A 26,583-nucleotide genomic window follows, 5' to 3' on the forward strand; every position below is an offset into this window, starting at 1 on the left:
CAAGAAAAAAATTCAAAACCTAATTCATAGATATTGCCAACATGAAATAAAGGTCATTCCTAAGCTATAGAGTATAAGTGAGATATACAACTGTTTTTATATGAAACAAGCAGGGTTGGGTAGGGTTACTTTAACTGGATTACTTTCAATTACTTTTGGATTACTCCAATACCAAATATGCTAATAAAAGACAGAAAAAACTAAATGTGAATAAAATTATGACTCACAACACGTGGTAAGCTTTCTCTCCTGGCTTTGATCTGTTTGATCTCCGGCAAAACTAACATAAAGTGGCTCAGGAGATAGAGCGCTCGTCTTGGGATCAAGAGATTGCAGTTCGAATCCTGGCTCCTCCGTGTTACATGTCGAAGTGTCCTTGGGTAAGACACTGAACCCCTAATATCCCCAATAAGCAGGTCAGCGCCTTACACGGCTGCACGGCCGCTATTGGGAAATGTGAAGCACAATGTAAAGCGCTTTGGGAAGTCTTGACTTGAAAAGCGCGATATAAATGCAGATCATTTAATTTCATTTCATGACTCACAACACGTGGTAAGCTTTCTCTCCTGGCTTTGATCTCTTTGATCTCCGGCAAAACTAACATAAAATACGACAGAAACAAAATGAAAAGAAATCCAAACCGCTTGCCAACATCATTTTTGCCCTTCCATGTATCCCGTTACTCCCCAAGCCTGCACAAAATTTAGTAATTTTATTCATATTTAGTTTCTTTTATCTTTTACTAGCATATTTGGTATTGGAGTAATCCAAAAGTAATTGAAAGTAATCCAGTTAAAGTAACACTACCCATCCCTGGAGACAAGTTATTACAAGTCCAATACAGACCTATTGGTTCCTACCAATATCCCCACATTTCTCCCTTTACCTTCATATTCCAACGGCTGTATTCCAAAAATAGAATGATAAAGATTTGAAATAAAAGGCCCAAATAAAGAAAAAGAAATCACGTTATATCAACAATGGTTCTGAAAAAAAAAAACAATTATTGGAATCACATCAACATAGTCATACAGCATTTATTCATGAAACAATCCACATATACTGTAACTTAAGACATCACAATGTAAAATTCAACATAATAACAAAAAAGTATTTGTTTATATCGACATACCACAACACTATTTTTCCTCTCTTCCCTCCCTTCTCTTCCTTAGCAAGCATTATAATACAGTGGAACCTCGGTTTTCGAACGCCTCTCAGTTTGAACAAATCAGAGTCCGACCCAAAATTTCGAGAGTTAGAACGCCGGTAATGCGTGAGTGCGTACGCTAGGGTGCGATGCTGAACGGCGTAGGGGTGTTTTAGCCCTGTCATGTCCAGCATGGTCGCCGTGGTGACCGTCTGGCCCCGCCCCCTTGGCACCGGCAGTAGCAGATTTTCTAATTTGCGTGTGTGCTTCTTAAGGGCGGGTTTTGGGAATTGCCGGTTGCGGGTTCAATGCATTACTTTGCATTATTCTGTTCCGTTTGACTTGAGGAAACCTGTACTTGCCCGTTCTGAGTAAAAGCCTGTTTTGTGAGTATTCCTAGTCTGAGTTCCTGTTTGCCTGTAAGCCTGTTTTTGTTTTTGTCCACGAGTGTTGGGCGACTTTTATTTCCTTAATAAAAGTAACTGATCGTTAACGCGAATGAGTTCACCCTTCCTGCCTCCTGCCTCCGATCTGGTCCGGTCCCGTGACAAGCCCCTTATTATGCCACCGAAGAAAGTCAGTGCAAGCAGCAAAAGTTGCTACAGGTGAAAAAAGAAAAGTTGCATTTAAGAAAGAAATAATTGCAAAATATGAAGGAGGTGTGCGAGTGTCTGATCTTGCTAGGGAATTCAGCATGGCTAAATCTGCGATCAGTACGATACTTTTTTAATGGGAAAAATTATTTCGGTGATCGAACAAATCGGTTTTCGAACAGGGTTCTGGAACGGATTATGCTCGAGAACCGAGGTTCCACTGTAATGGTCAAAATAAAAACAAAACAGATTCTGGTGAAACCTGGTGGTGTGATCTGACTAGGCAATGTTGGCCATTTTGCCTTCAATGTGTTAATCCTGATGATGATATCGACCTTTAGCTTTGTCAAGTAGTCATCGATACTGGTTGTTATTGTCAACTTGTCTGTTTACGCTTAACCAAGTTAGGATCTTGGCAGAGCCGTCACTGTGCGACTCAGATTTCTGATTAGCACATCCACCAGTTTTTTCCCAGAGACCAGGTTGAACTAATAAGCAGCACCGAGAGACTCTTAAGTCAACCCTCTTTGACCTGGTTGGAGTTCCTCTACTGCTGCATTCTCTACGCATTGCTTTTATGGAAATAAGGGTCCCTTGTGAGTTGACGTCAATTAGAAATCATCTCTATGACCTTTATGAATATTCAGAGGTATCTGCATTTCAGAAGGCGGTTGTTTGTTTAAGTGGAGGTGAAATGGTCTGAACTGTTCGACTGACAATTTGCTCAATGAGATCCGTCGGCTCATACGGTTATGAAATGTTATACGGTGGAACCTCGGTTCTCGACCATAATCCGTTCCAGAACCCTGTTCGAAAACCGATTTGGTCCATCACCGAAAATCGTTTTTCCCATTAAAAGTCATGTAAAATCGTTTTAATCTGTTCCAACACCCTGAATGTTTACCATGAACGTAAACATGAAGCTAACCCAGGCTAATCGTACGTTCGCGCTAGCGTAATCTTCCGTACGAAAGATTACGCTAACATGAACGTGTAAAAATAAAAAAATCAGGTCGTTTACACGTCATTTAGCACCCGGGTCTCCACAACAAGTGGCTAGCGCTTCATTGGAAAGGGAGCTCCGTTCCAACACCCTGAATGTTTTACGTAAACAAAGCTAACCCAGGCTAATCGTACGTACGAAAGATTACGCTAACATGAACGTGTAAAAATAAAAAAAGGATTATGAATAGGATTTCTTACCTTTGTGGTGGACGGTGGGGAGAGAAAAATCATCAAAAGTTTTTCAACCTCTTCCAAAACTTGCGGCAGTTGCTTGCTTATAGCGCTAACTTCCTTAGCCGCATCGCTCGATTTCACAGCCTCCTTATTCTTTACTATCGTACTGATAGTAGATTTAGCCATGCTGTATTCACTAGCAAGATCGGAAATTCGTACACCTCTTTCATATTTAGCTATTATATCTTTCTTAAAGGCAATAGTTGGACGAACAACTTGGTTTATTTTTCACCTGTCCTGCTTGCACCGACCATCTTCGGAGGCATAATTAGGGGCTAAGACACCCGTACGCCGCTCAGCATCTCACCCTAGCGTTCGAACTCCGATTTTTTGACCAAACAGCGAAGCAAGAATTTCTCGAAATTTTTGGTCGAACACCGATTTGTCCGAACTGAGAGGCGTTCGAAAACCGAGGTTCCACTGTACCAGATGTTAAATGACATGTCCAATCCCCCCTGGGCAGGTAGTTTTAAATAAACAATGTAAAGAGGTACTGCAGTGTGCGGTGCAGGACCACCAGGTTCCACAATAGTCTTGTCCCCCTGGCCATTAGACTGTTAAATGGTCAATCAAACACATAGTGTGAATTTCCCTTAGGGGATGAATAAAGTATCTATCTATCTATCTATCTATCTATCTATCTATCTATCTATCTATCTATCTATCTATCTATCTATCTATCTATCTAGTAAATCTATCTATCTAGTAAATCTAAACTGCTGCTAATCTGTACATCTGTTGGTTTTTGTTTGTCTTTTTTGCACTACTGTCAGTTCTTTATAGCTAACCACTCCTTGCACATCTGTTCTCCTCTGCACTATTGTACTACAGTGTTATTGTTACTGTTTACCTGACTTGTTTACCTGACTGCCCATTTTGTTCGCTGCTCCTCTCGCACTCTTTGCACTACTGTAAAATACTATACATAGCCATAATTATTGAGTATATTATGCAACATTTTATTTATATCTGTACATTCAAGGAAACTGTGCGGGTCAGATGTATCGACATTTTGTTCTGTAAACACGTGTACTTGTCACGGTCGCCATGGCTACCAGTCTGCCGCGCCCCCGAACTCAGCTGCAGCAGATCAGCTGATTGCTGGTCTGCTATTTAAGGCTGGATTTTGGGTTTGGCGGGGGCTGGCTCATTACACAATCCCAGGTCTGTTATGCCTTGTCCTGTTTTAGGTTTAAACATTTTCCGTCTGTTATGCCTTGTCCTGTTGAGTTCGTGCCGGAGGAACTCTGTATTGTTCTGTTTTGGTCCCGGAGTATTGGGCGACTTTTATTTTGTTAAATAAAACTTTTGGATCGTCACGCTATTGAGTTCTCCCTTCCTGCCTCCTGCTTCCTGTTCTGGTCCGATCACTCCTTCGACTCCACTCCACCACGTCACGTGACAGTACTAGAATGACAATAAAGTAGATCTGAATCTGAATCTAAATGTATTCTCTCCCGTCCTAAACCTCACTCTCGGATAAGTTCCTCCTCAGACGCAGGAATGCACCCACGTGTCCACAGACATACTCTCGCCGAACACACCAATAAACCTACGCAGTCAACGATGTCGAAGGCGACAAACATGGGATAAGGCCGCGGAAAGAGCCGCTTGAAATTGTTGGCCTAAAAATAAACAGAAAGCCGGGGGTGTTTGTACGAGTCGTCAGCGTGTTCAGAGAATTATGTGGGTGCTCTCATCCTTAGTGATTATGTGTTTTAAAACAACCGGAGTATTATAAATGTTTTTAATGACTTAAAAATCGTGTCGGCTTGCACATTAAAAGAAGGATAGCGTTCTGGATGTTGCCATAGCAACAGTAAACTGCTTGCTGATGTGCTCTTGTTTGGTGGATGCTTTTCTTGCTGTATCACTTCCTTACAAGCAACGTTCCCTCTAAGCTGCGCGCGTGCGCAATCGCGCACTGCCTGAACATTCTCAGCACATGAGAAAATTTAGCCGGCGCACAAAAATCTAATTAAGAAGCGAATTAAGTCAAAGTTACAGTGCATGAAGGTAAAAATACACAGGTTCCCCCGACGCTGTTTTCTAAATGCGGTATTTTGAAGTCAATGTCGAACGAAGTTGAAAAGTAAAGTCAGTAGAGTTTTTAGAGAATCGGCTTCTTCGGCTCGGCTCACTAAAGAGAACCGGCTCTTTTGAGTCCCAAACGGCTCCTCAGGTTTTTTTTGCTTCTTTAATCCCTACACGACCAAATATTATGTAAAATTGTGCACAAAATGACTTAAAGGAAGGGGGGGGGTTCAAAAATATACCAAAATAAAAAAGTAGTGAAAAGCTGAGAAAAAAGAAACAAAATGAAGAGAAAAAGGAAAAAAAAATTCAGAAAAAAAACAGAAAAAAATAAAAAAAAAAGAAACAAAGGAAAAAAAGTAAATAGAGAAAAAACAATGAAAAATAAGAAAAAGTTTGTGTTGCATTCAAATAATTTCCAATTATACCAAGTCAATTTTGTTGCCAACATTGTACTTCCACTAAAAAAATGTGATTAAATACAGTTCAGTATCTTGCAACCGACTAAATAAGCCCCCAAAAATGTTAATATTATGCGTCAAAAGAAAAGGAAAAAAAAAAGAATCTTGTGAAAGAATTGTTGGAAAAACAAATGACGTATGTAGGCCGTAAAACCTTTGCAATAATTTATTAGTCAATTCGTTCAAAAGGTGAAATTTTTTTTGCATTGGCAGCAACTCAGCAAAATGTAACTTGATGTCAAGTTTTGGACAAGTTTGATCATGGATTAGTTGCCACACTGGGGATTGCCGTTGCTCACTGTTGTTTCAAGCGTTGCTCACCGACTTTGTGTGAACGCTCAGACCCGTGGAAAATTACAGGGAACATTGCTTACAAGTGTCAATTTTTCTTGAACCTTCATCTGAAGATGTTTACATGTGCATTGTGGCGCTGAGGAAAACATATAAAGGCTCTTTGAACTCAGTTAGGCATTGTTAACACATACTTAATAGAGAAATATAATATAAGCATTTGCTTCTTACTACCTCTTTTCGAACATATTATGTAGAGTTATTGTTTTTGTTCTATTTGTGTTTTGATGTTTGAATAAAGTTTTCATTCATTCATTCATTCAAAATATCGAATTTGAAACTTTTTAAGGACACCACAAACTACGCACATCACCTTTTAAGGTTACCATAAAGTTCCCATGAATATTTTAAAACCATACTCTTCTTGTTTTTTTGCTTTTAGTCCGTGCTCTCAGGAAAAACAAGCGGCGTATAGAGTAAAGGGGGAATCAGGTCACCATGGCACCTCTATACCGAGGCTGAGTGAGTGTTAAGTGTTGCAGGTCTCTTCATCTCCATAATGAATGAGATGGTAGCTTTAATGGAGGCTTGAAATTTCTCTGAATGATGAAGTACAAAATCAGCACCAACGTGCATGGTGTATTAACTTAAAGGCCAATTTTGTTGCCTGGTCGTCATGTAAATGTATTCATAATTTGTAACATCAAACATTGTGGTGTGCAACCTTAACAACCGTGTTTGCCTTGATTTTTACATCATTATTCCGCCCCTGATTGTTTTTATTTTTTTGCAACAGCCCTGGCATGGTTTTTAATGTTTGAGTCAATTTTTAAGTAATAGATAGATAGATGCTTCATTCATCCCCGTAGGGAAATTCACACTTCCAGCAGTCTACCCCGTTGTTTATTAACAGATGAACATGATGCCCTAGGGGTGCTTGTATCGGAGTGGATGACGTCACGCTAGTCCAAAAGTTCGACATCCCTGCGGCAGATGGAAATCTTTTCTTTGTGAAAATCCAGGGATACACCACCTCGTGTTAGCAAGTCCGCCTCCTCTCCGATTCCCCCCGGCTTTCGTGTCTCTGTATAGCGGCGTTGAAGCCGGATAGCTCCGGGTAGCTCCGGGTGGCTACACGTTAGCGTCCGGAATGCTAAACGTGAGCCACGTTTCCGCAAAACACAGCAACTGCGCTTCCTGTGCGCTTCGATGTTTTCCACCAGCACTCGATGATCTTATTTGGTCGTGAGTTCGCATTTACCATGATTACGGATGGTACCGAAGACTTATAACGCCGCTAGCCGCTTTGCTAGCTCCGTCTCCTCTTCCACGATAGGCCCATTCATCACGCCGGCACGAGAATTCTTCAGGGCGAGGAGTTGATTCCTTGAATAAACGCATTTTCGTGCGCTAAAACCCATGTCCATAGGATAGAAGTAATCCATAGTGTAGTTGTCAAAACGGGAAGAAAAAACACCGAAGATAGGAGCAGACAATAAAACAATAGGGCCGCTTTGATTGATCTCTGCAGTTCCTGGAGATGTGTGTTTTAACTGTCTTGTGACCAAGCTTGCAACTTACTCACACATTTTACGGTATTGCCCCACAATAATGGAATTGCAATTGAGCTTGTACTAGTACTACGCGGCAGTTCTTTGACATGTGGGTTTTAACCGTCTCGTAACCATACTCGTAACTGACACATTTTACGCTATTACCCCATTGAAAATTATTGAACTGCAATAAGCTTGTTTTAGAACTACACAGCAGTTCCTTGAGATGTAGGTTTTAACTGTCTGTGACCGAGCTCTTAACAACACATTTACGGTATTACCTGTCAAAATGAATGGAACAGTAATTCGATTACCGTAAATTCCGGACTATAGAGCGCACCTGATTATAAGCCGCACCCACCACATTTTAAGAGGAAAATCGATTTTGTGCATACACAAGCCGCACCTGTGTATAAGCTGCATGCGCCCACATTAAATCATGTGACACAACCACAAATCTAACCCGGCTTTCGTAACTGAGTATAACGTAGACAGTCCAAAAACCACAGCCGGCAAGAGGAACAGAAAATGATACTGGTACTTAATGTTTGATGCAGACCTCCAGAGTCCGGGTCCCGTTGAAAATAATCCAAGTAAAAAAAATGTATATTTCCAAAGGTAAGTGTGGGAAAAATATATATCCACTATTGTCCGCTGCGCCCACAAACACGTCTTGCCTTTACTCCACTTCCCATCAGCTCCCGTGGTTTTTCGCCCCTTCTTTTTGATCCGCCCGTGAAAAACATATCAGAATAAGTCTCTAAAATAAATGCATTACAAAAATATACAGTTGCAAATACATATTATACATGGTTACACATATTTACAAAGAAAGACGGTACACCGAGAGAGTTTTCAAAGCTTTAATAATAATACTATAACTTTCATCCCAAACCGTGCTTGTGAAGGGTAGCAAAACGCTAATAGAAACACGCTCGCAATAAAATGTGAGATGTGTGTTTTAACTGTCTCTTGACCATGTTCGTATTTGAACCACGCATTTTACAGTTTTATCACATTCAAAAGAAGGGAATTGCAATTAGCTTGTTTCAAGAACTATACCACAGTTCCTTTAAATGTGTGTCTCTCGACCAAGCTTGTATCTTAACCGCACATTTTACAGTATTTCCTTATCGGTAAGAATGGAATTTTAATTAGCTTGTTCTAATACTCTTTACCAGCTCGGTGGCCTTGGGGGTATGGCACCCGCCCCGAGACTGGGAGGTTGTGGTTCAAGCCTCGGCCGAGTCATACCTAAGACTTAAACATTGGTACCCGTTGCCTCCCTGCTTGGTGTCCAGCATTAGGGGTTGGAATTGGGGGGTTTGGTCACCCAATGACTCCCAACACATCAGTTGGGTTGAGCGAGGGGGCTGGGAATCCCCTCCTCTGAATCAATCTCCCAAAAAGAGTCCGAAATGACTCTAGCCACCTCCCACTAGGAGGATATGGCTGTGGTATATAAATATAATAATACTCTTTGATCACTAAATATTCATTGTTTTTAGGTCACTGTCACTTATGATATTTCTTTTGAAAACATGAACATTGAAAACATTTCCATGATGTCATCCATCCATTATCTGCACAGCTTATCCTCAGTAGGGTCACGGGATTGCTAGAGCCCATCCCAGCAATGTTCGGGCAGTGGGCAGCGGACACCCTGAACTGGTTGCCAGCCAGTCTAGGGGAACCAGGAGACAGACAACTTACCCGCTCATTCACACCTAGGGACAATTTGGACCGGCTAATCAACCTGACATGCATGTCTTAAGAAAGTTGGAGGAAACCGTAGTGCAAACTCTGCACAGGAAGGCTGGTAGCTGGATTTGAACCCATAACTGTCATGATTACTAACTCTGATCACCTGGAGCAATCATGTGGGTGCGTTCTGATTGGCTGGCACTTCGCTCTTAAGCACGCTGCGCTCAGACCTCCTCGTCAGAGTGTACTTTGATAACTCTGTGTGACTCTCCTGATTTCCCGTTCGTCAAAGAACTCTGCTTACCCGTTTCTGCCTACCTCCGATCCGACCTGTTTCCGACCCACGCTTCGATCTCCTCTCCAGCCCCGGTAAACTCGACCTGCCTGACTTCCGCACTTCGATTGGCCACTCGATCCGAAGCTATCTCTCCGGCTCCGCCGCTGACGTCTGACGGCCATCACGTCTCCCGCAAGCCCTGAACGCTTCCTTAAATAAAGAACTGAAACGAATGCTCTGGGGTTTCCTGGTCTGTTCTGGTCTCCTGATAATAACCTCAAAACTGTGCCGCGACATCCTTACAATTCACCTGCTGTGCCCCAATGTGAATGTCACTAAATGTTGAATATGACAGAATAAACTGAGATCTGTTTTTTTTTTTAACTGAAAGCAACTTTCTCTTGAGATGTTTTCAAGGCAAGCAAATCCTCACATACGGAATTAGGACATTTGTGCGGCTATCCGCAAGTGGGAATTAGCGTCCTGATGATAATTGCAAATGAGTATTCAATGCATCCGTCAGTCTGGTACGGAATTAAAAATCTCATCTCATCTCATTAGCTACACCGCTTATCCTCAGTAGGGTCGCGGGGGTGCTGGAGCCCATCCCAGCAATCATCGGGCAGTGGGCAGGGGACACCCTGAACTGGTTGCCAGCCAATCGCAGGGCACACGGGGACAGACAACTCACTCGCTCATTCACACCTAGGGACAATTTGGACCGGCCAATTCACCTGAAATGCACGTTTTTGGAACGTGGGAGGAAACCGGAGTGCCCGGAGGAAACCCACGCAAGCACGGGGGAGAACATACAAACTCTGGAGCTGGTTTTTTCATTTCATTTCAGTTTTGAACCCACGCAGGAGGTGGAATTAGAAATAAAATGTTAAAATGTTTTGCATCCGCTTGATTTTATGCTATGCAGCACGGCGGTGCAGTGGTTAGCGCTTGTGCGGCACAGTTCATGTCATGGGAACCTGTCGTGGGTTCAAATCCAGCTCCAGACTTCCTGTGCGGAGTTTGTATGTTCTCCCCGTGCTTGCGTGGGTTTCCTCCGGGCACTCCGGTTTCCTCCCACGTTCCAAAGATATGCATTTCAGGTGAATTGGCCGGTCCAAATTGTCCCTAGGTGTGAATGAGCGAATGAGTTGTCTGTCCCTGTGTGCCCTGCGATTGGCTGGCAACCAGTTCAGGGTGTCCCCTGCCCACTGCCCGGAGATGGCTGGGATGGGCTCCAGCCCCCCCCCGCGACCCTAATGAGGATAAGCGGTACGGCTGATGAGATGAGATGAGAGATGATTTTATGCTTTGTGACCATTTGTTCGAAAGGTCATATTTTATGCTTGGAGGAAAGCGCCTTTTGCTAACGCGCTTCGCGGTGTTTTAAGAAATTGGGCTATGCAAGAGGTCATGCAAGCGTGAAATCTTGCCCACCCATCGCTCTACCCCAAGATGCTTTTCGTCTGCATCCCGCTTCTCCAAAGCGCTCCGTTCTCATTCAAGCCATCTGTGCATCATCCCCCTCCTCCTCTCCCCAAAAAGTCTTTTATTTCCCCCCTCCTCGTTAATGTGTTTCTTTGCCGACTCACGCTGCCGAAGGCACCTATCTCTCGCTCGGTGGTTCTTATCAACGCTCGTCGATTCGTATTCCTCCCGATTTGTCTCCCGCCGACTTCCTCGCTAACTCCCGCCCCTCCACCTCCTCCTCACACTTCACTACCTCTCCATGCACACTTGATTCATTTGACGCATCACGGAGGAATCCATCAGTTTTGTGTGGTGAAGGATTTTAAAGGTTCATGCTTGACAATTGGAGTGGACTTAAGCCCTAAAGCTGGAAACAATATGTTTTATTTCCAGCTGGTCATCATGGCAGGGACCGTGTTGCTGGCGTACTACTTTGAGTACACGGACACCTTCCCCGTGCATATCCAGGGCTTCTTCTGCTTCGACAAAGCCTACTCCAAGCCCTACCCGGGACCAGAGGACTACAGCAAAGCGCCTCCCGTTCTCGTCTATTCCCTGGTTACCGCCATCCCTACTGTGACGGTGAGTCGGTATCCATCGGCACGCTTCCACAGGTGTTCAAAATGTGTGACACACACGCAGAAGTCCACGGTTCCATTCATGCGCTCCTGGTTGGAAAGCGGTGTGTAGGCGTGCGTCCTCGTGGTCTTCTCTGTTTGTGTGAGCATGCATTTCGTGTCATCACCATGGCAACCGGCACTAAATTTGTCCTCCACCGCACATGCAGTCCGAGAAAGCTACAGCATGCAGAGAGTAACTGTTTGAAGTCTGTTAGCAGATATGCCAAAGAATTAAACCTGACGTCATTATTTTTTTAAGCAAGGCTCACACAAACACTGAAAATGATGAAATCTTGGAAAACTTGTGGCTTACTCTCAGTCTGGATTTTAAAGTTGAGTTTTTTTTTTGTCAATTTTCCCCCCTTGTCAATCCTAACTGACTTTGGGTAAAAAAGGGTTACATAATGGAGGGATTGCATGACTACAGCCCCTTTTTATTCTCCAAAAACGTGCGATTAGAACCATACACAGGGTAGGATATCGAGATCATACTCATATTTTATTCCTGCAGTCCAAATTATTACAATTAGAGGATTTAGTAAAACTTTTCACTGCACAACTGCTATTTAAGGTCAACAAAAACATAGTGCCGGAAAACATCCGTAAATGATTCATTCGGAAAGAGGGAAATTGTAATTTAAGGGGCTGTAGTGAATCCATAATCCCAAAGGTGAGAACCACCAGGAAAAGTATGTGTGTGTCTGTGTGTGGAGTCAAGCTTTGGAACGGTTTGCAAGACGAGATCAAACGGTGTCCGACTGTTCACTTGTTCAGGTTTAGATACAAAGGAACATTCCTGGCGGAATACAGAGATGAGGAGGGTGGGGTATGAGTGCTGCAGGAGATTGGGAATAGTGCGTCTGTCATGAACCAGAACGGACACTCGCATCCAATTGCGTCAGTTTCAGAGTTTTTATTCACAAGGATCGTTGGAACAGGCTTGGGACGTCGGCTCTTGCTGGTCGAAAGCCTCTTCGGGCGGAACGGCAGCTCCGTGATGAAAAGCGTAAGGTGCAACGTAGCGGGTAAGTCGGTGGCCGGGGCAGGAGAGTAGATGGTAAAACTTGTAACAGAAATAGGTCAGGCAACGAGAGGCAGGCATGAATCAGGCAAGAGAAATCGTGGGTACCTTGTATTTTGGAGTTACACTCAGAGATACCAGGAGTTCACTCGAACGTCCATCTCTGGACGCTGACAGCTTAAGTGGGGAACACCATCCAATCAGGAAGCGCACTCCAGCGCCACTTAGGTAATCACGACAGCGTCTAGTTAACTTTGTGTTATCGTTGCTATTCTTATGACTGTTATCAATAATATCATTACAATTGTTGTTATATCATTGGTATATTTGGTGGGGAAGACGAAGGGGTAGGGAATGTAAGCATTTGCTTCTGACTACCCCTTTTCGAACATATTATGTAACGTTATTTTGTTGTTGAGTTATTGTTTTTGTTCTGTTTTTATTTTGATGTACGAATAAAGTTTTCATTCATTCATTCATTGCCAGTTAAAAATAGACGGTAGATTAAAAAACGATTCTCACCCACTTAGTAACACCCGAGTACCCCAATCAATGTATATATGCATTTTTCTACCCCCAAACAAACTTGATGATTGGGTGTTTCACGGTGGTATATCACCGTAATTGAGCAATGATTGATCAGTCAACAAATATCTCTGACCCTATTTGCTCAGCGTTGGATGCAACGGGATCGATTGCGGAGCGTGGCATTTAGAGCATGTTGGAGAAAATGCAGGTTCGATAATCGTTTAAGTCTTCTCTTAAGTGATTCAACAAATGCACGGAGGCTTGCCATGAGGGGGAGTTCTTTATTGCGTCATCCCAAAGAACTCAGAGAACTTTAGACATAACAACGCTTTTATAGTTTCAATTGAGTACAACCCAAGAGGCGGCCCGGTCCTCACACAATCAACAAGGAAGATGCTGTCGTACCCTTATTAGGACATGTTGTTCGCCTCAGTTTGCTCAGAGAGTCCTTGTAGGTCCCATGCCCTTTTAAGGAAACTCAACTGTCTGCCAAGGACCTTCCCGAAATGATTTTCTCACAACTGTAAGCAAGTCTTTCTACATTTCTAAATGTATTCAAATCTATTCTACAAATGCAAGTCTATTTTCCACAACAAGCACCGAAATTTAAGACCACTAGGATTCGATTTCATATCATCAAACTGTTTGTACTCACTGGGCTAGATTGTACAACGTTGTAATGGAGCGTTATGAGAAAGAGTTCAGCCAAAACAATGTTGTACAACGTGGAACCGAGAGTAGAAATAGTGTGATCATGGGATGAATTAGAATGCCTTTTCTTTTGTTATCCTGTTCCCAATTGGTCTAGTGATTACACAGAGGAATTTGGCTTGTTATTATTAGTGTTATTACAATTATTGTTATTATTATATTATTGTTATTAGCTCTTATGTTGATATTGGGTTGGGCCACGAAAATCTAGTTAGACATTCAATCTGTCAGTGGTACAGAAAAGGTTGCAGACCACTATTATGTGAGTATGTGAAGCTCACACAGTTAAGCTAGAGTTTATTTTCTCAGGAAAATTTTACCCATGATTAATTAAATGAATCATAAAATAATTAGTCATGTTTTTTGGGTAGCACTTAATCATTAGGGGTACAATGAGTTGTCACACGGTTTTATTTACAAGTTATTTTGTGTACATGTTGGACTTTATGCCTAAGCTTTAACTATTAGACGAGTCAAGACAAGTCGTGTTTATTTGTATAACCTTTAATCACAAGGAGTCTCAAAGGGCTGCACAGACCACAGACAGACACACCATCCCCTGATCTAAAACCTACAAGAAGGCAAGGAAAAACTCAAAAACTTTAGCATGAAGAAAATGAAGAAACCTTGAGAAGCGACCGCACATTAAGTAATCCCACTTCCTGGATGACCAGGCTGCAACGGATGTTGCAATAACAAATAATACACAGATATTGGCAACATAAAATATAGGTAATTTGTAAGCGGAGTTTGTATGTTCTCCCCGTGCTTGCGTGGGTTTCCTCCGGGCACTCCGGTTTCCTCCCACGTTCCAAAAACATGCATTTCAGGTGAATTGGCCGGTCCAAATTGTCCCTAGGTGTGAATGAGCGAATGAGTTGTCTGTCCCTGTGTGCCCTGCGATTCAGTTCAGGGTGTCCCCTGCCCACTGCCCGGAGATGGCTGGGATGGGCTCCAGCCCCCCCCCCCGCGACCCTAATGAGGATAAGCGGTACGGCTAATGAGATGAGATGAGATAAGCTATAGAATATAGGTGTGTTTTAAGCCTAGATTTAACCGTTCCACTGAGGTTGCAGATCGAATCTCAGAGGGCAGAGCTTTCCACAGCACCGGGGCCCGAATGGAGAACGTTCTAGGAACTTGCGGATCTCTTCTTGGCTCTTGGGATCACTAGTAGACCACCATTTTCAGAGCAGAGGCTCCGGGCCGGACATTGAATCCAAACCACAAATCCAACAAGTATCCATTCATTTATCTTAGACTTTATATGCTCTTCCCCCTGAGATCCGATCTGCAACCTCAGTGGAAATGTTTAAATCTAAGCTCAAAACACACTTCTACTCTATAGCATAGTAATAACCTCTACTTTTTGTGGACAATATTATTTGTAATTGCAACATCCTTTGCCTGGTAATCCTGAAAGGGGGATACCACATTTGTGGTCCTTTCTCAAGGTTTCTTCATTTTCCTCATGTTGGGGTTTTTGAGTTTTTCCTTGCCCTCATGTTGTTTCCAGATCAGGGGATGGTGGAATAATAGTCTGAAATAATAGTCTGTGCAATAACCTGTGCAGCCCTTTGAGACTCTTTGTGATTAAGGGCTATACAACTAAAAATGACTCGACTTGACTTTATATGAGTAAATGGCATTCAGCATGAAACAATAATGGAACATGACAGACGAATGAACTTCATACTCTACATCCTACATTAGTTGAATTCTGATGCTCTGTGTTCATCCTTTTTTAATGAATAACATAAAATAATGAAATATTTAGCATGTGTTTTTATGTGGCATCAATCAGAGACGCATTTTTAATGGTTGGCAAAGACGGTGAGCTAGCGCGACAATGTATGGAATAAGGCATGCCCCGTGTAATAATGTATAACTAACTCACATTTGTGCTAGATAACCATTGATGCAAACAGAAGCGCTGAGGTTATTTTTCTATTCTAGAGGGGGAGGGGAAGTCATACCCGAGCAATGTACATTAAAACGGTTCAAACGGTTTGACGCTATTAGCTTCGACATTTCATGACCACATAGTTCTCAGTCTTAACCAGTTTTTCGGCATGTGCTAGGACTGCAAACCATTAAGTTGGATGTCAAAACACGCAGGGTTGGGTAGGGTTACTTTAACTTGATTACTTTCAATTACTTTTGAATTACTCCAATACCAAATATGCTAATAAAAGACAAAAGAAACTAAATATGAATAAAATGATGACTCACAAAACGTGGTAAGCTTTCTCTCCTGGCTTTGATCTCTTTGATCTCCGGCAAAACTAACATAAATGCAGGGCTGGGTAGGGTTACTTTAACTGGATTACTTTCAATGACTTTTGGATTACTCCAATACCAAATATGCGAATAAAAGACAAAAACTAAATATGAATAAAATGATGACTCACAACACGTGGTAAGATTTCTCTCCTGGCTTTGATCTCTTTGATCTCCGGCAAAACTAACATAAAATGCAGGGTTGGGTAGGGTTACTTTAACTTGATTACTTTCAATTACTTTTGGATTACTCCAATACCAAATATGCTAGTAAAAGACAAAAAAAAAAATATGAATACAATTATGACTCACAACACGTGGTAAGCTTTCTCTCCTGGCTTTGATCTCTTTGATCTCCGGCAAAACTAACATAAAATGCAGGGTTGGGTAGGATTACTTTAACTGGATTACTTTTAATTACTTTTGGATTACTCCAATACCAAATATGCTAATAAAAGACAAAAGAAACTAAATATGAATACAATGATGACTCACAACACGTGGTAAGATTTCTCTCCTGGCTTTGATCTCTTTGATCTCCGGCAAAACTAACATAAAATGCAGGGTTGGGTAGGGTTACTTTAACTTGATTACTTTCAATTACTTTTGGATTACTCCAATACCAAATATGCTAATAAAAGACAAAAGAAACTAAATATGAATAAAATGATGACTCACAAAACGTGGTAAGCTTTCTCTCCTGGCTTTGATCTCTTTGATCTCCGGCAAAACTAACATAAATGCAGGGCTGGGTAGGGTTACTTTAACTGGATTACTTTCAATGACTTTTGGATGACTCCAATACCAAATATGCGAATAAAAGACAAAAACTAAATATGAATAAAATGATGACTCACAACACGTGGTAAGATTTCTCTCCTGGCTTTGATCTCTTTGATCTCCGGCAAAACTAACATAAAATGCAGGGTTGGGTAGGGTTACTTTAACTTGATTACTTTCAATTACTTTTGGATTACTCCAATACCAAATATGCTAGTAAAAGACAAAAAAAAAAATATGAATACAATTATGACTCACAACACGTGGTAAGCTTTCTCTCCTGGCTTTGATCTCTTTGATCTCCGGCAAAACTAACATAAAATGCAGGGTTGGGTAGGATTACTTTAACTGGATTACTTTTAATTACTTTTGGATTACTCCAATACCAAATATGCTAATAAAAGACAAAAGAAACTAAATATGAATACAATGATGACTCACAACACGTGGTAAGATTTCTCTCCTGGCTTTGATCTCTTTGATCTCCGGCAAAACTAACATAAAATGCAGGGTTGGGTAGGGTTACTTTAACTTGATTACTTTCAATTACTTTTGGATTACTCCAATACCAAATATGCTAGTAAAAGACAAAAAAAAATATGAATACAATTATGACTTACAACACGTGGTAAGCTTTCTCTCCTGGCTTTGATCTCTTTGATCTCCGGCAAAACTAACATCAAATGCAGGGTTGGGTAGGGTTACTTTAACTTAATTACTTTCAATTACTTTTGGATGACTCCAATACCAAATATGCTAGTAAAAGACAAAAGAAAAATGAATAAAATGATGACTCACAACACGTGGTAAGCTTTCTCTCTTGGCTTTGATCTCTTTGATCTCCGGCAAAACTAACATAAAATGCAGGGTTGGGTAGGGTTACTTTAACTTAATTACTTTCAATTACTTTTGGATGACTCCAATACCAAATATGCTAGTAAATGACAAAAGAAAAATGAATAAAATGATGACTCACAACACGTGGTAAGCTTTCTCTCCTGGCTTTGATCTCTTTGATCTCCGGCAAAACTAACATCAAATGCAGGTTTGGGTAGGGTTACTTTAACTGGATTACTTTCAATTACTTTTGGATGACTCCAATACCAAATATGCTAATAAAAGACAAAAGAAACTAAATATGAATAAAATGATGACTCACAACACGTGGTAAGCTTTCTCTCCTGGCTTTGATCTCTTTGATCTCCGGCAAAACGAACATAAAATGCGACAGAAACAAAATGAAAAGAAATCCAAACCGCTTGCCAACATCATTTTTGCCGTTCCATGTATTCCGTTACTCCCCAAGCCTGCACAAAATTTAGTCATTTTATTCATATTTAGTTTCTTTTGTCTTTGATTAGCATATTTGGTATTGGAGTAATCCAAAAGTCATTGAAAGTAATCAAGTTAAAGTAACCCTACCCAACCCTGTATATAGTGAGTGATACATATGATGAAAATTGTATTCACGTGACTTAAGCTGGTACAATGGAGATAGAGGTTGGATGCAGAGGAAGAGGAGACGGCAGAATAAAATTAAAATAAATTTTAAAACCTCCACTATTGAGCATTTAATGCCCTTAGATGAATTATTAGCTATATTGCAAACTACAGACTATTAATACACTATCCCCTGATCTAAAACCTACAGGAGGGCAAGGAAAAACTCAAACTTTAGCTTGAGGAAAACGAAGAAACCTTGAGACGGGACCGCACGTAAGGTACCGTAAATTCCGGACTATAGAGCGCACCTGATTATAAGCCGCACGCACCACATTTTACGGGTTTTACAGATTTTGTCTTTACACAAGCCGCACCTGTATATAGGCCGCATGAGCCCACGTTAAAACATGTGACACAGACACAAGTTTGTCCCGAACCTGACTATAGCTGCCATGATTGTGCCTGTTTTTTTTTTGGTTCGAACAAATTTATTGACACTAATAACAGCAAACAAATAATGTGAGGTTTGAACAACGCTTCTCGACAAGGTACACAATTAATAAAATGATGACTCACAACACGTGGTAAGATTTCTCTCCTGGCTTTGATCTCTTTGATCTCCGGCAAAACGAACATAAAATGCGACAGAAACAAAAGGAAAATAAATCCAAACAGCTTGCCAACATTATTTTTGCCGTTCCATGTATTCCGTTACTCCCCAAGCCTGCACAACATTTAGTCATTTTATTCATATTTAGTTTCTTTTGTCTTATTAGCATATTTGGTATTGGAGTAATCCAAAAGTAATTGAAAGTAATCCAGTTAAAGTAACCCTACCCAACCCTGCATTTTATGTTAGTTTTGCCGGAGATCAAAGAGATCAAAGCCAGGAGAGAAAGCTTACCGTGTGTTGTGAGTCATAATTTATTCATATTTAGTTTCTTTTGTCTTTTATTAGCATATTTGGTATTGGAGTAATCCAAAAGTAATTGAAAGTAATTCAGTTAAAGTAACCCTACCCAACCCTGCATTTTGATGTTAGTTTTGCCGGAGATCAAAGAGAGAAAAGTCAGGAGAGAAAGCTTACCACGTGTTGTGAATAATCATTTTATTCATATTTAGTTTCTTTTGTCTCTTATTAGCATATTTGGTATGGGAATAATCCAAAATTAATTGAAAGTAATCCAGTTAAAGTAACCCTACCCAACCCTGCATTTTATGTTAGTTTTGCCGGAGATCAAAGAGATCAAAGCCAGGAGAGAAAGCTTACTACGTGTTGTGAGTCATCATTTTATTCATATTTAGTTTCTTTTGTCTTTTATTAGCATATTTGGTATTGGAGTAATCCAAAAGTCATTGAAAGTAATCCAGTTAAAGTAACCCTACCCAACCCTGCATTTAATGTTAGTTTTGCCGGAGATCAAAGAGATCAAAGCCAGGAGAGAAAGCTTACTACGTGTTGTGAGTCATCATTTTATTCATATTTAGTTTCTTTTGTCTTTTATTAGCATATTTGGTATTGGAATAATCCAAAATTAATTGAAAGTAATCCAGTTAAAGTAACCCTACCCAACCCTGCATTTTATGTTAGTTTTGCCGGAGATCAAAGAGATCAAAGCCAGGAGAGAAAGCTTACCGTGTGTTGTGAGTCATAATTTATTCATATTTAGTTTCTTTTGTCTTTTATAAGCATATTTGGTATTGGAGTAATCCACAAGTAATTGAAAGTAAGCCAGTTAAAGTAACCCTACCCAACCCTGAAAACACGTGTTCAATCAATGAGAACTCGCGTAAATCCTATGTCTGATCACACTTCCCTGGCTACACATCGGCATAGTAGTATTAATAATAAAACATTTGCACATCCTCATCAAAGCTTTGACTCCATGTCTGCCCTGTCCCCCTGGGGTTGGTGTCTCTTTGATGTCCTACAGTAAAGTGGCGCTCGACACGGTTGCCTCTGCGCTACGTAACAGAACGTCGCAAACACATTTTCAGCACAGGCAGAGTCGCAAATATCCGTGAACAATGCGCGCTCAAACAGATCGTACACAAGATAGCCAACCCGCAATGTGGAACGTCAAAGCCCTGTGGACGGAAGTCTTGTCGCAGGCTTCTTAAAGAATTTGTCCTATTGATCCATTTTCTCTAACATGCATGATCTACTTGTGTGAAACTAGTCAAAGTACTAGGAGAATTGAAGCTCTGCAGCACTGTTTATACTCTGCTGCCTACTTTTTTTCCAACAGTTTTGAAGTAAGTTCAGCCAAAAGTATTTTGTATTAGTAGATCAAAAAATGGCAAGCTTTTCAGTGGTCTTCATTTATTGAGCGCTTTTCAAGTCACTGAAGACTTTCCACAGCGCTTTACAATGTGCTTCACACTTGTTAAAGTCAATCATTATTAAGACTATTTCGTGGCCATATTTACCCAAATAAAATACATATATATAGTTAAAATCGAATCATACCAAGAGCAGATTTCCTCACGTCCTTCATGTGATGTTGTTACAAGGGAAAGAGACCCCGCCCACAACGTGGGCGTAATTTATTATGCTTCTGGGAGGAAGTTCACATGAGCATTTCACAATAAAAGAATATAAGATTGATAAACGTACAAGAGATGCAATTAGACTGATTATTGAAACGTTACTTCATGTGTGTGTGTGTATGAGAAACATATTTTTTTATATTTAGTAATATAAAAACAATCTAATTACCTTGAGACAGAAATTCAAGAGATTTACATTGAAAACCTGACACACTTCATACACACACTCACACACCGTTAGCGGTGACAGCCATGCAAGGCACCTACCTGCTTTTGTAGTATTTCTATAATATATTTTGGTAGTATTTCTGCAGTATTTAGTAGTATTTCTATAGAAATCTCTCTGTAGTCATTTTGTAGTATTTCTTTGTTTTAGTAGTAGTTTTTTGTAGTATTTCTGTAGTAGTTTTTTGTAGAATAACTATTTATTTTTTAAATTAGTCTGGATGTTTGTCATTGACCGCATTATTTTTAATTTTTTGGAAGATCAAACATTTTAGTATAGGTTTAGTATCAGCATTATTTCATCCATATTTTTTGTGGAGGAGTAACATGTCTCATTAGTTGAGGCAATATTTTTCTAAAGCAGGGGTTTCAAAACTCACAGCCCGGGGCCAATTCCGGCCAGGAAAACAGCTTTGGGCCCCCACCTCTATATGAAAGTGCAAGGGTATTTCATGAGTATTATTTTCCCTCTAGATGTCGCTGTATTTTGTCGTACCACTGAAAACGAGTTGTAAGAGCACTACAGAAGAAGACAAAATACTGAGAGACAAAGTGACGAAAACACACCTTATTACTTTGGAAAAGAAGAGAAATGAGAAACAAAAAAGGAATTAAAAATAAGATAAAAAAGGACAAAAATAAACGAAAAAAGAAAGAGAAAATTGCTGTTTTTGGTCATTTTTGTCTTTTTCTCTTTAATCCCTTTCTTTTATTCCTTTCCCTTTTTTCTTTTTTCTTTTTCCCCTAATTTTCTTTTTATTCCTGTTTTTGTTTTAGCCTTCTTCTTCTTCTTCTTCCCTATTTTGAATCCTTTTTGTCTTTCAAGAGAAAGGCTTGGAAAAAAATGTGAGAAAAATGGGGATTTTTGTTCACATTCAGTCCCCAAAGTTTGTGGTCTTCCTTGGACTCATTTTTGGTTGCACTACACATAACAGCAACATCTAATGGGAAAATGTCAAACACTGTCTCTTTAGAAACAGCGGGATATTTTTATCCATGCTTTTTGTGACGAAAACCCCGGTGTGCTTGCTATGTTCAAAATTGTTGGCTACGGACAGCACAAAGCCAAATACATTAGGCACTTAACGATATGACAACCCAATCACGCTGACAAAATGCTTTTTTGTTGAGTTTTTCTCCAGCAAAAGTGTGCCGAAAGGTGTAGATTTGGCACGTACGGAGGTAATGTGCTACCATGAATATCGTGTAATCCTTTTTTTTTTCTCCACCAATATTTTGTGATCACTTAAACTAAAACGTTCGCATGCTCAAAAATCTATGAGTCCGAACAGAGATCTATGGGTCCCCAAAATTTAGTGTTATCGAAGTTGACATAGTAAATCGGTGACAAATAATATAATAAAATCTTTATATTCATTCAGTTTTAATCATCAAATTATTAATTCATTTTCTGAATCAAATTATTGTTGGTAATATACTGATTAAAGGGATAACCACAAACCAGTCTTTTTTTTCATTTTCTCCTTTTATACTTTTTTTCTTAACTTCTTTATACAACATCATCATTCGTAATATATTGCATCAAAGTAAGTGAGCCGTTTGAGAGCCGGCTCTCTTGAATGAGTTGAGCCGAAAAAGCCGGTTCTCTAAAAAGAGACGGACTTTTCACCACACAACTCGAGATCGGCGTGCAGACGAAAACTCGAACCGCGAGACCAAAACAACATCTGCCGGATCTGTCAGACGAAAAGTTTGGAGTGCGGTAAATCTTTGTTTAAAAAAAATGTAATCGGGTAACGACGACAATTTTGTGTCAAAAAGTTGCGTCCCGGGTACACACGTTGATTTGAGACTATGCGTCCCCAGCAAAAATGATGCGTCTAGGACGCAGGGACGCGGGCAAACGAGAACACTGACGTGTTTACCGGAGTGCCATGACAGAGAGACCTTGACCTCCTAAATTCTCATCTCATCTCATTAGCTGCACCGCCTATCCTCAGTAGGGTCGCGGGGGTGCTGGAGCCCATCCCAGCCATCTCCGGGCAGTGGGCAGGTGACACCCTGAACTGGTTGCCAGCCAATCGCTGGGCACACGGGGACAGACAACTTCTCTCGCTCATTCACACCTAGGGACAATTTGGACTGGCCAATTCACCTGAATAGCATGTTTTTGGAATGTGGGAGGAAACCGGAGTGCCTGGAGGAAACCCACGCAAGCACGGGGAGAACATACAAACTCCGCACAGTAAGTCCGGTAGCTGGATTTGAACCCACACAGGAGGTTCCCAGGACCTTAGAACTGTGCTGCCCACCTAAATTAACAGACGATAAGCTTGGTGGCGATGAGAAATCAATAGAGACATAGTTACAAATCGGAAAAGGTACAGGAATAAATAATCTGACATAGCTGTGGGTTCCCTTATACCCCCCTAAAATTCCTATCTAAAAGACAGTTATTACACAATTATTGGACAATTATGATTAGTTGGAGGCAGCACGGCAGCGCAGTGGTTAGCGCTTGTGCGGCACAGTTCATGTCATGGGAACCTGTCGTGGGTTCAAATCCAGCTCCAGATTTCCTGTGCGGAGTTTCTATGTTCTCCCCTTGCTTGCGTGGGTTTCCTCCGGGCACTCCGGTTTCCTCCCACGTTCCAAAAACATGCATTTCAGGTGAATTGGCCGGTCCAAATTGTCCCTAGGTCGGAATGAGCGAGTGAGTTGTCTGTCCCCGTGTGTCCTGCGATTGGCTGGCAACCAGTTTAGGGTGTCCCCTGCCCACTGCCTGGAGATGGCTGGGATGGGCTCTAGCCCCCCCGCCACCCTAATGAGGATAAGCGGTACGGCTAATGAGATGAGATGAGATGATTACCGTATTTTCCGCACTATAAGGCGTACCTAAAAGCCTTTATTTTTTTCAAAAGCTGACCATGCGCCTTATAATACAGTGCGCCTTATTTATGGATCAATTTTAAAGTTGCAAAGTTTTCCAACTAACTTGCAGCCGCCGACTAGGTTTTCCCCCGAACAACAACTAGTACGCTGTGTATGCTGGGATTTATTTACCTGCGTTTCATTGGCTAACCAATGTGTCAATCATCATTTGAATCGATCACTATTGGCTAAAGTTATTCGGAGGTCAAGAGGCGGATCCTTTTTATCATTTACAGGCTGCCATTGGCTTAAACGGCAAACAAAGCCTGCAATTGGCCGAAAAAGATGTGTCAATCATCAGTTGAATCGATTACTATTGGCTAAAGTTATTCGGAGGTCAAGGGGCGGATCCTTTTTATCATTTACAGGCTGCCATTGGCTTAAACGGCGAAACAAAGCCTGCAATTGGCCGAAAAAGATGAATGCGTATAGCATGTGGCTGACGGCATACAGAAAGCATTTTTTTCTATTCTGTATTTGTAAATATTGTATTCTCCTGGATTTACTACCCTCACGTATATAAGAGGACATTGCCTGCACATTATTATGAACACAACGACTTCGGTGAGCTATTCCGGGTTTTATATTGTCCCTGTATCTTGTTTCAGACTGAACTCGATGTTTCTGTGATAAGCGGTGCAGATAATGGATGGAATGGAGTGTCTATTTTTAAATTCAACTCAATTCCAAGTGATTATTGTCATATGCACAGTAAAGTTGCGAGCGAAAAAGAAAATAGATACTAAGGCATGGTTATCATTTCTTGAATCCCAAGACTTTGACCTTCCAAATGATGGAACGATGCATTTGAGTGACATCGTGCGGACACCGCATCCGCACGTGTTCTCGACACGTATTTGCGTCTTTGCAAGCTTTGGGAATGTTAAGGGGGTAAGAAGTTGGACTGAACTATCTGACTGTTTTGTCCACGTTCCCATTGTAGCGCCCTATAACCCGGTGCGCCTTATAGTGCGGAAAATACGGTAGTTGGCACAATAACAGTCAAAAGGCTTTGTCATAGCAGTTGACGCTAAGTCACTCCGCCTTTTGTTTACTGTTACCATTGCAGTTTGGACTCCTCTAAAATGTCCCGAATGATTTTCCAACACCCAGATGGCAGCTTTGACACTGTATTCATGTTAGCTGAGCTTGCAGTCGATTAGTCCGGGGCTGCAGGCGCGAGGCTATGTAAGGTTTTTATAGAAGGAGCAGAGTGGCTTGAATTTGCCTGGAGTGTGAAGTTTTTTGTTTTTTTTTCAAAGTAAGAGCATCTGTGTTCACTCTCGCTTCAGGAAAAAGCGCCGTGTGTTCAAACATGAGTAGGTAGGGGAGAAAAAGTAGACTTCACTCTCACGTCTGACTCAGACTTTTATGTTCGGAACAGAAGAAGAAAGTGTTCCTTCACTGGTATCAATCAACGTCCTCACCGAAATTTGCTTTTAACGTTATAAGTCATTGCTAATCGTTTTCAAGACGAGAGACAATTAAATAACTCTAAGACATGTCCTTCTTGAATCAAAAGACTATTGGGCGGGGAAGCACGAGTGATGCAAATAGATGTTTTTTTTTTCCTTATGTAACTTTTGACATTTAAAACGGATAATTCCATTCATGTCCTTTATCTTTTTTGTTTTCTTTTATCTTCACTGTAAAATGTGAACTGGAGTGCCACGTGCAATTTCGTTGTCACAATATGTTCAACCCATTTTGTAACAATGATAGTAAAGGTATATTCTATTCTATTCTATTCTCATCTCATTAGCTGCACCGCTTATCCTCAGTAGGGTCGCGGGGGTGCTGGAGCCCATCCCAGCAATCATCGGGCAGTGGGCAGGGGACACCCTGAACTGGTTGCCAGCCAATCGCAGGGCACACAGGGGACAGACACCTCACTCGCTCAGTCACACTTAGGGACAATTTTGACCGGCCAATTCACCTGAAATGCATGTCTTTGGAATGTGGGAGGAAACCGGAGTGCCCGGAGGAAACCCACGCAAGCACGGGGAGAACATGCAAACTCTGCACAGTAAGGCCGGTCTATTCTATTCTATTCTATGTCACTCGCCAACATCCATAAGGTACAGTCCTTGTTTGTCTTGCTTCAAAAATGCGCTCCATTGCTGCGTCCCGTGGGTGTACAGGGTGTGCGCATATGTGGCTTGCCAGAAGCATAGACTTACACTACATATGGATGGATACAACTGCGGCAGTTTCACCTGGTGTCAGAAAATATAATGGAATTTTTTCCCATAGACAAAAAGCTTTTTAAACGAGTAAGCCAGAGTTTGCATGTATCTTTTGTTTCTATACTACAATTCCCGCATGTTTTTTGGCATCAAAATATCCCTGATGAGAGAACTGGGAATTATGATAATTGAAAGTGAAAGGATTTGACTTTATTATTATATTCTGCATCCAGATAAAGGGCAGCTCTAATTTGGCAACAAATTAGTCACAAAGTGAGTGAGAAAGGCAAATTGAGGCGCTTGAAAATAAGGCTGCAAGTTTCAATGGTGTGTCAGTGCAGGTGTGTGTGGGTGGATGTCACCGCACATCTACTCTGGAAGTGAGGCAGTTTTTTGGTTTGAAAGCAGGCGTCTGAATCACAAAGAGAAAACTACTAATGGTTGGGAACACAGACGCTCCCCTACTTTCAAACATTCGAGTTACGAAAAAACGGTAGAAACGAACAATTTTTTCGAGATGTCGAAAAATATCTGGACGTTGCTGTGAGTTGGATTTTGTATTGTGTGCCCCTTTTTCT

The 26,583-nt window shown here is 41.2% G+C and overlaps 1 protein-coding gene across 3 annotated transcripts in view; it reads left to right on the forward strand.

Moving 5' to 3' along the window:
- The window catches only part of plppr2b (phospholipid phosphatase related 2b), a 155,999-nt gene that overhangs the window by 78,325 nt on the left and 51,091 nt on the right, over nucleotides 1-26,583 (forward strand). For all 3 annotated transcript variants that reach the window (XM_088341543.1, XM_088341544.1, XM_088341542.1), the window contains one exon: nucleotides 11,163-11,351. In XM_088341543.1, coding sequence (XP_088197669.1) covers nucleotides 11,163-11,351 — 189 coding nt within the window. The remainder of the gene's footprint in view (nucleotides 1-11,162; nucleotides 11,352-26,583) is intronic.

The sequence above is a fragment of the Urocampus carinirostris genome, chromosome 8 (assembly GCF_059441175.1).
Source record: "Urocampus carinirostris isolate Australia breed hairy pipefish chromosome 8, RoL_Ucar_1.0, whole genome shotgun sequence".
Lineage (NCBI taxonomy): Eukaryota > Metazoa > Chordata > Actinopteri > Syngnathiformes > Syngnathidae > Urocampus > Urocampus carinirostris.